General features: G+C 40.6%; 1 protein-coding gene across 1 annotated transcript in view; it reads left to right on the forward strand.

Annotated features, from left to right (window-relative positions):
* C26H7orf50 (chromosome 26 C7orf50 homolog) overlaps positions 1–3,197 on the forward strand; it is a 61,313-nt gene extending 58,116 nt beyond the window's left edge. Inside the window, exons 4-5 of the mRNA XM_061560202.1 lie at positions 2,148–2,320; positions 2,895–3,197. Coding sequence (XP_061416186.1) covers positions 2,148–2,320; positions 2,895–2,952 — 231 coding nt within the window. The 3' untranslated portion in view covers positions 2,953–3,197. The remainder of the gene's footprint in view (positions 1–2,147; positions 2,321–2,894) is intronic.
* Positions 3,198–10,868: the final 7,671 nt, after the last annotated feature.

A 10,868-nucleotide genomic window follows, 5' to 3' on the forward strand; every position in this document is an offset into this window, starting at 1 on the left:
AATTTTCAGCTCAAGCCATTCTGCTTTAATTTTATTACAACTTAATTCCATGTATGTGCTATTCCTTGTAAGTTTGTATGTGTGTGTATACGAGGGAGTCATGACGTAAGTTTTTTTTTTCCACTGCACTACGAATGCGGTAATAAGTTTTATCTGCAGGCTGGTTATTAGCAGTGGCAAGTAGTACCGGAATGTTTCCGCGACCTCCCCTAGGCTGACTGAGCCTTAAATGAGTACTTGGTGTATAAATATCACCACTTCGGAGACAAAGGCATGGTACTGGTCAGTCACACCTCTCTCGTGTCCTGTACAACCCTTAATAGGCTCTCTCAAACATCACTTGCCTCATTGGTCTTGTGTGGCCAGAACAGCACAGTGTGTCTTGAACAATTTTATTCATAAATTATTGATGGATTATTTCGCCTCAAGTCACAAGATTCATCCATCATCTCATTGACTTGGCTGACCAGGGCAGTCTTCCGAGATTACGTTTCACGCAGCTCAGTGTTACAAACACCTCCATTAGCACAAACCAGCCCATTCCGGCGAGCCTTGCCTCTGCTGCTTGTTGCAGTGGTGACACTTGTGCCTCGCAGCAAGAAGGCCATGGATTCAATTCCTAGCTCAGGTGTCTTTGTGTGTGGAGCTTCTATGTTTCTCCCCCTGTTGTGCTTGGGTTTCCTCCCCACTCTCCTGTTGCCTCCTGTAGCTAAAAACCTCTCATGCAATATAACTAACTGTTATTGGCCAAATATCCCAATGCAAAAATATTACCTTCAAATTACGGGATTGGATTATGCATAGCAACATCACCCTCTATTATAAAAACTTATCACGGCTACAGAAAAAGATTAAGTTAGGCTTTCTTGGGTATACGAGCATAATAAATTCAGTAATTTAATTGGCTGATTATGTGGAATGAGAGGCACACGACAGCACCTATATTAACACTCAGTTTTAACCAATTTCTCTCCACTTGCTTGCCAAATAATTGCATATTTTAATTAGACTGTGATGGTGGTTTTTTACCTGCCATTACATCGTTTAGAAACATTATCGTTGACAAACAAATAATGAAAAGAAAATCTAAAAGTACTTGAAGAAACATGGAGAGATGCATACGTGGAATTACAGTTATAGAAAAAAAGCAACACATGTATTAGAGAACATATGCAAGTTAAAGATAATGTTTAAGAAATTCTTGGGCAGGACACATCACTGGAGAGGATGAATGGTAACAGTGACAGCCATGGAATGGAACGCGTCCGAGAGGCCATTCACCAAGGAGATGGAGTGATGAAATCAGCTAGTGAACAGACGTTTGGTGGATGGTTACTTTTCAGAACCACGAGAGATGATGATTATTGTACTACTGCAATGTCTCATGTCAAGCCACTGAACCATCATCTTCAAATCCGAGCTTTCCAGATCACTGGTGTGTCACCTTGGGTAACGAGCGTTCGCATTTGCAACGATTGTGATGAGCTCAACCAAGCCACTAATTATCGCACAACACACTCCATCCTAATTTGGTATTTGTAACTTGATTCAGCTGTACCCAACCCTTGAGGATATTATTAACATCAGAGCCAGAAAAAAAACATCTAGTCTCACCCACGGCTATTTAGCACCATCATTACAAACACCAGGCAATGGAAACTCTTTGAATAGACACTGAGAGAAACTCATTAATGTTTTATTCTGTTTCTGACCCTAGCCAAATGAATGTGCAGTGCAAGTCAGTGTTTGGGGGTATTCTGTTGAGGGAACAGGTCGCTGCACTGTAACTGATGCCTTCAAAACAACTTGCACAAAATGGATGGAGGGAACCTTCAAACAAAGTGCAGTATGATCAAATGTATGCACGTGTGCATATGCACAAGATGCATAGTCTCAACTTAATGGATGTGGCTGCGTGCTTTTGTACCTTCTGGCCAAACACTTTGAACAAGTAAAATGTTATATTTGTGCAGGTGCCAGGTAGCTCTCTTTTTCCTACATTACAAGTCAGCACCCGAAAATTAATCAAAGCAGAATTTCTCCCTCTGGCATTTGTTGCTGCCCGGCAGCATTTTTCAACTAAGGCCGAAAGCGTTAATGCATTTCCTGACGAGCCACGGTCACGTGTTGTTGCTATTGTGACACAGGTGCCGGACAGCTATTTCAAAATCCTGCTGAAGTATTTGGCCGGCCTGAAGGGCCAAGCCAAGGACACAACTATTGAGAAGGCAGAGTCCATCATGAGGAAAAGTGAGAAGGAGGATGTGGAGGAGGAGGAAGCGGATAAGGCAGAGGAGAAGGCAGAGGAGGAGAAAGGCAAGTAAACACAACGGTTAAAACGTGTGGCTGTGCATTTTCCCAACAGGGACCCTGAAGAAGATATACAATGTGGTTGGTGTGTGCGTACACTCCCTTTCGAAAAGTTCTCATCACCGAAAACGCCTCTATCAAAAGTCACGGTCACTACTATACAGTGTTACCATTTGAATGTGTTTTGGGTTGCAACGAAAAGATATTTAATATGTTGCTTAGAATTTATATTTCTAAGAAGTCGGTGGTGGTAAGAATGCCCAGGTTATAGCCTAATATAGTAGAATATTGAGTTATTTTCCATACTCAAAAAAATCCTCGTTTTTTGGGATTGAAGTGGAGTTGAGTCGTTTTCCAGGGAGGGCATGCAGCGCGAGCTGCGCATTTGGGAGTTTTCTCTTGGGCTTCGGGGATGTTCTCTTGGCATATTTCCTCCACTTCAACAAGAAATGTGAAACATACGCGGCACCTTCACGGGTGATTGAAAATCTGTGTCAGAGCTGCTCTTTGTTCCGCTGTGAATGTGCGCTTGATGTTTTGATGATGATGATGATGTTGCTGATTTTGGTGCTTGTCGCAGGTAGTCCTGTTGATGAGAAAAAGAAGAAACGTGTACGTCGGGTTCTGAAGAAGCTCTCGTGATTTCCTCGTCGTCGCTCTTCACAAGATGAAAATGAAACGTGTTTCAAATTGCACATGCAGCGTTGAGAATGAACACGTGTGCGGTATTGATATATATATTTTTAATACGGAGCAATCATTACTTGTCGGCGCCATAATGCTGTATTTATTATAATACACACGGGAATGCAAAAGTGAGGGGATGTTGCTATTGTTTAGAATTTTTTCTTTTCTTTTTACAATAAATGCATTTTCCTTGAATGTTTCATGTCGATTTTTGAAAACATATATATTTTTAAACTACTTCCCGCTGAGGTATTGCACTCGAGTATGAACAGGAAAAACGTTGCTTTCAAATAGCACTGTAAATTACACTTGCTCAATGGAAAACTAATAATAGTCTTGGACCTCGCACATACTGCCTATATCAATTGACAACACAATTCTGGAATGGATCTTTACTCAACAACCACTTTACACCATCACCTTGTAACTTTGCTGAATGTTAAAAGCATTTGGGGTGAATGATGATGAAAGACGTTTTTCTGTCATCCTTTGTTGAAAGGAATGTGCATTTAGCCCACATTGAGCACCACGAATTGTATCTTCATACCGTCCTCTGCGTTTACATTAGAATGTTGGAATTGGATCTTGTAGTTTCACTTTACAGCTAAAAGCTGCATTTGGCACAGCCATTGGCGAACAAGAAACTGCTTCATAGCAATTATAAAGTTTCAACGATAATATTTACTTTATACTTCTGCAGCATGTATACAAACTGAAAGTGAAATTAAGTTCAAAGTGGAGCAGTGGCACAGTGGTTTGCCTACAGCGCGAAGAACCCAGCGTGCCCCAGAGAGCATCAGTGGTGAGCGATAGCTGAACTGAGGCCACTCTTCATCAGTTTGCACTGACAAGCATGACACGTTGAGGGGGAGACCTTCACCCAGTATTGGATTGATAAAACGCTGTACACACTTCATTTTTATAAAGCTCAAATTTAGGTGAAGGAAACACTCCAAATCGAGTTCCATGACACAAGGACCTTAGCCACAATGCCAGAAACGAAAGAGATCCCTCCAAATAAAATAGTTCGCTGATAAATCCCGAATATCAATCAGCACTGCAATTCTATACTTCAGTACCGCACTTGTCGAGAAAATAATAAAGCTGAACGAGCAACCTCAACGGAAACACAATGCACAATGTAGCGTATGTGGAGGTCAATATCAGAGTTCACTTTCAAGTGACATTGCACAGCTTAGAGGACCATCTCGTTGAATAATGTCGAGTCGAGATACGTGCTTTTGTTGGTATAGAGCTCATTGTTGAGCCATTGAGATGGAATGTGTCGATTGAGTGGCTTGCTCATAGATTCCCCGTCGATTGTGTTGATGGTAAAAAGGTTTGCAGCAGAGACCTGTTGTTGGCGTGACACTGGCCTTGTAATGACGTGAAAATACCTTGGCCACCCACGCTGGTGGACGTGATTCATGAGATGGAGTGACGAGATTGGCTCAAGTTTGCACGTAGATTGATTTTGGCATCTTTGGAGGTCTTCATACAATTGAATAGATTATGGCTGTTTGTGATGTGGTATGCAACGAGTTTAGGTGACCTCTACAGCCTGTAAGGAGGCCACTTATATTCACTCCTGTTAAAAAACCTAGATTGAATTTGTATTTGCTACTAATCATGTGAAGTGACACCCAACACAGTAGTCTTCAATCATTAATAGGAGTCTTTATTTCTTCCAGCACGAGACACACTCTCCAAATATTTTATTTTCTCCAAGCGTCGCGAACTCTCTCACTTACCTTTTATATTACACTCAAGCACCTTTCCCGAAGGTTCCTTGACCTGCTTTTCCGTCCAGCCAATCACCTTCCACTTTTCCTAACGGATTGCAACCGACCACAACGTCAATGATCCTCCGTTGCCCGCTCTGCCCATGTTGTACTTCTCCAATCCCTTCTATTTATTTGACTGTAACCAATCCTCTTTGCAGGCCCGCTGAGGATAAATCAGAGGGCTGGTTTTTAAGTCTTGATTATCCGCGTCACGTGGTGTTCACCACGTCAGGGGAGTATCGTTGATAGTGATTCACTTTACACGTATATGCAGTTCAATTCATAGGGCTGCCACTTAATTATTGATAGTCTTGGATGGCTCTACTTGAAATACACGGTTTGGTTGCTTTAGAGTGCAACTAAATAGATTAAATAAAATAAAGCAGAACATCAATCGTACTCAACTCCCACACTGAGAGTTTTGCTTCAATTAGTTTACAGTAAAACTCCATTAATCCATCCTACAAAAATCCTAAAATCTTCGCGGTGCCCCCGAAGTTTTTGGAAACTTTTTCATCCACTGGAGTGGACTTAAGCATTTTTTAGGGCAAATCAAAACTAATGTGTGGATTATAAGACACTGTATTATCGCATTGCCTCGAGACATTGGGTTGTATATAGAGCATTTTAAACACGTGTCTCACTTGGAGATACAGAGAGATGGAGCTGCAAAGAGACAAAAATGCAGAGGTTCAGCAACGTTTTTGGTTAACCCCTTACAGACTTTTCGATTTAAAGCTTTCGTGACTGCAGGGATTCATATTCTTGGTTCTTTCGGTAAAGTCACGTAGAAGGGAAATAATAAAATAATAAAAATGAAACAATTAAATTCTCACGACGTTTCAATTGCAACACAAGCACATTTTCTTGCTGTGATGAGAATTTTATTTTTTTATTTCCCTTCTACGTGACTTTACCGAAAGAACCAAGAATATGAATCCCTTACAGAAAGGTAAAGTGGTGTGCTGATTGGAAGAGTTAATCTGCTTTGGATACTAAGTAAAAAAAATACAAACATTTTTCAGTATGGACCACAGTGAAATATTTTCAAAACTTTTGGTTTACATTTTTGCAAAACCTTAATCTGTTTTTTCCCCCGCACATTATTGGAGTGATTAGTCACGTGCCCCCTACTTCTACAATCTGCTGTTTCGCACATTCATGGAATTGTGATAAAGACAAACACCTAAAATTCAGCAAATTCTTCTCTCGATATTTTGGAGCAAAAATGAGCAACATTGCAGATGACAGGACCCATTACATCTTGTCGCCATATCACCACGGGTTTGTGTGAGTTCTGAAGAAAGAAACGTAATATAATAATCGAGAATACGCCCACCACAGAGATGGAGCATTGAGATGATTGGTTCATGTGAAGGATCTCCATGGATAGCTGTTGCATCGTGAAAGAGGAGAGGCAGTGCAGCTGATGATGCTCACGTGAACTAATGAAATTAACTGTAAATTAACCGTACAAAAAGTTACAGCTGTGGTTTTCCAACTGTATTGGGTACGGCGTCCAACCCAAAAAAGCCAACTATAAAGTGACAAAGGCCACCATACACAAGAGATATCACATGCCCACGCCTGCACGTTATCCGTGCCGAAGCGTGCGCCCCATGAGAGAGAGACGCTTGTGGCCTTGTGGGGCACGGATTGTTAGAGGACTGGGACTCACGGCTGAGCTAAGTTCAGGGTGACTGCGGCTGACGGGATGCAAAAGTCACACTGCCACCTGCTGGCTGGCTTGAGATCGGCGGCGTGAAATGCGGAGCGCGCTTTCGACTGAAGCTCACGCCAACGATCGTTCTATAAGCACCCCCAATGGTTTATGTGGCCGTGTTTTCTTTTAAATGAGTGATATTGAAAATAACTTTTTTTTAAACACGCTTTTATGAAATGTGCTAGTAATGGCAGAACTCCACGACTCCAGGATGTGGCCCCGAAGCTTGCCATAACGAAAGGGGCCGTGGCCAATTACAGCCAAGGTCAGTTGAGCGTGGACAATTAGAGCCAAGCCGAAACAACATGTACAAAAGAATGTTGAAAAATATATATTTTTCATGATATAATATAGTATTGTCACCAGTATGGCATAAATATACCAAGTTTGTTGTCGATACCACGTTGGAAAGTGGGTTAAAATTTTGTTACAAGATTTGAGGATGAAACAACGACAACAACAGGCAGAGTTAAAAGAAAGCGTGTAATAATAAAAAGGGAATTGCGTGATGACTCCACGTGGAGTTTGTTTATAAAAGAGCAACAATTAAACAGGACCCTGCGGGGTGGGCTGGTAGGAATAATACTTAGTACCGGTACAGAGATATCGACCAGGTATAGAGGAGTTAAAGAAAAAATTACTGTATTCTAGTGTAACGTTAATTAAAAGTGTTTGTTTTGACAAGAAACGCTGTGAGATTTAAAGACTCGTAGTCTTTCATTTCCAACACCACCCTCAACACCACCCCTCCCACGGACGGACGGACGGACACATTAATCTATTAGTGGTCTGGTCCACTTCGTTCCTACCAGTATAACTCGCCGCTTCAATAATGCCACGTGACGTCGTCACAACAACCTTTGTCCCTACTCTTTGGTTCTTTAAATAAAGTAAAGTTATGTAGGTAAAGAAAATAAAATAAATTAAATCACGACGTTTCGGACACAACACAAGCGTCCGTCATCAGGTGGGACAACCACAGCAAAAAGCAGTTGCTGAAATAGGCAAAAGAGTTGATGGTAACATTTCAGCAACTGCTTTTTGCTGTGGTTGTCCCACCTGATGACGGACGCTTGTGTTGTGTCCGAAACGTGATTTAATCTATTTTCTTTTCTTTACCTAAGTGACTTTACCAAAAGAATCTTAATTTTGGAGCTTTCGTGACTGCAGGAATTATTCTTTGGTTTTTTCGGTAAAGTCACATATAAAGATAAAATAATAAATTAAATAATAGCATACGACGTTTCGATTGCAACACAAGCAATCATCATCAGGTATAATGAAATAGCGACATAGAATCTAACCAGAAAACTATAGACAGACATGTAAGCAGACAGATATCACCAAGATACATAGAGCAACACAGGTACAGAGAGTGGTGATCGTCTTTGCCGTTGCAGCACCAACGTTTTGGAACAACCTTGTATGTATGTTAAATTTGTACTTGCATAGTTTCTTTTTTTTTAATGACCTGCTTGCCTTTTCTCTGTTTTTCACAACTTTCGTTTTTTTTGTATTGTTTGTTATTGTAACTTGCTGACCCGTCCCTACTGGTCATCTGCGTAAAAGGGCGTCAGAGTTCATCGGATTCCTCCAGCTGAAATAAAGATTCTGATTCAGTGTTACAGTTTCAGCAAGATAGTTTTTTTTTATGATAGCCAGAACACTACATTTTCAAGAGCAATAATGTAATGGATCAATTTGAATTCAGGCCACTGGCATTCTACAGAAATCATACAAATGAATAAAATAAATACTTACGAATGCTAATCGAATGACTGCACTCCATTTTAAGGTGACATGTTTCATAAAGTTGATGAAAATTTGGGCTTACCCAGATGGGCAGGGTACATGGAGAAAAGGGGACATGCTTGTGTGTACCGACAGCTGTTTTACACTGCACAACTCGAATGTCCTGAAACTATTTTAATTCAATCCAGATGTGACCCTGCTCCATGACTTTTTCTAAGTTCATGCGGTGCATCTGCACACATTACATAATCTTCACTTCATCCATCACACTCAACCTAACACCGTGGCTATGTTGTTGCTGTTAACACAGGGTCTCTCAAACTTTGCCACCCTGCTGATTTCAATACCAGACTTGTTTGGATTGAGTCTGTGGCGTGCAAACCAGCAGTTCATTATCACTCCAGAACCGAGATGTATGGAGTGTCTGTATAGAAGGATTTATGTTTTTAAACCAGACGAGAATCTGCTGAGCTCGCAAGGCATTATTGGCAATATTAAAGCAATCCCATAATCTGTATTCTTTGTGTTTCAGAAAATCAAATAACAACCAAATATTGTTTCGAAACAGCAGCACATAGATATTCCAAAACAGAGGGTGAAAAATGTAGAGCTGAATTTTTATTGTGAGTTGAGTACGGACGTCCAAGGCTGGCGAAGTGCGTGTTGTAGTCCTGTGAGCAGATTTAGATCCCTGGGCCCCACACGCGGTGCACTGTAGGGCCTAAGCCACCGTTGAATGTTCAGCAAAACTTTGCATGGAAATCTCTCGCCCTCAGGTCCCAACAGTGCTACTGACCTCTGACACAAACGTTGCTGAAAAGCATCTTCATATGGCTGTTCAGCTATTGCTCAGCTTCTGTTTTGTGGGCTTTTATTGTCCAGCCCCAACGTGATGGGTGTTTGAAGCGAAGCTGATACATTGTGAGAGTTGTCCCGATACGTAACGCAAGTTGTTTTACCTGCCTCAAAAATAAGGGACTGTCCATGTACTTATTGAATGTTTGCTTCTATCAGCGTCAAAGCCACTCGAGGATGTATTTTGATGTAAATAATTTGCTTTCATACCACCCTTCGAAAAAAACACAAGTAAATGCACTTTGAAACCTACGATTCTCATGTCCAGGTGTTTGTCATGCCAAGCACACAGGAAGATGCAGATGCCATTTTAATTTACGTTCATATAATTTAGTTTGGGGTTTTCATTTAATGATAAAAGTTGTAATGTTTAAAAATATATTTCCTTTAAAATATATTCATGAATAAACATACTCGTCCCATGTATTGGTTATTCGTATACATATTTTGAAGTCGATTGCTCTTGTTAAGACCACCCACCAAAATTTTATTTATTTAAAAATTCAGTCTATGTTATTCCAACTTACGAAGCCCCAACTATAGTTAGCTTGTTTCACATATATAGCTGTGTATTTGAGCTACATATGGCTTACATTATTACCGGGCAGTTTACTTTGCCTACGAATTCTGTATTGTTGTCACAGGTCATAATAGCAACAGTTCCAAATAATCCACAATAACTATTTCCACGTATTGTGCATACGGTACTTTATATAAAACTATCTCTTGGTGGTCTACATGTCGGAAAATATTAATCACACCATCTAATAGTCTACATCTATATTGAATGTGTACCAACTTTATTTCCTCTTGCCATTGTGCAGACTGCTGGCAGGGTCATAAGTGGGTGACGGTGAATCGGGTGTCTCCCATCGTCTGACCTGCTTTTGTGCTTTTACCATCTACATGGCAGAGGCTCGGTCTCATTAGCAGCAGTTGCACTTTAACAACTCTGGCACCCCCTTCTCAGCCAGTCTACATAACAAAGGCTCAGTTCTTTGTTATGTAGACTAGCCGTAGTCTCAAGCCGCACCTTACCATAATAATAAAAAGGGGGCCTGTCCTGGCTCATCCCCCCCCCTCAACCAGTATATATACGGGGTAGTATCTCTTGGAATTTCTCATTTACTTGATACAGCAAGCGTGCTGTGACGGTTCCACCTGAAGACGGAAGCTTGTGTTGCCTCCGAAACGTCGTGATTTTTATTTAACTTTTATTAATTTAAATTTTCATTTTTTACCTACGTGACTTTACCGAAAAAACCTAATAATATGTCTCCCATCGATTGGTTCACCATCTTCAAGGAATTCCACGTCGTCTTGACAATAAAACTACGAGATCGTTTTAACTCAACGAGTTGTCTTAAAGGGGACAGTGCAATCTTTGTTGCGCGTCTCATTCTTTCCATGCACGATTATATCGGGTGTCCGAAAATGAATATACCATGAAGAAAGTGAATATTTTTAAAAATAAATTTTCGAGATACTGACATAAATTTCAAATAAATGTTTGCATTAGACTTAGAAGTTTATTTTGTTGTGATTAACGACTGGTGATTTCTTTTTGTTTCAGGAGAACCCCCATTTTCTGATATAATGACAAGTCCGTCAGTTACCAGACTTAAAACCATTATATATATTTTTTATCTCTGGGAAGTCTTATACTAGCAAACCAAGGGACCTTGAAGAACTTAAACATCGTATTGTTGATGCTGCCAAATTAGATCGATTATAGTGAAGGGACATGTAGAAATATA

This window comes from Lethenteron reissneri, chromosome 26 (assembly GCF_015708825.2).
Source record: "Lethenteron reissneri isolate LAM-NWPU_2019-01 chromosome 26, ASM1570882v1, whole genome shotgun sequence".
Lineage (NCBI taxonomy): Eukaryota > Metazoa > Chordata > Hyperoartia > Petromyzontiformes > Petromyzontidae > Lethenteron > Lethenteron reissneri.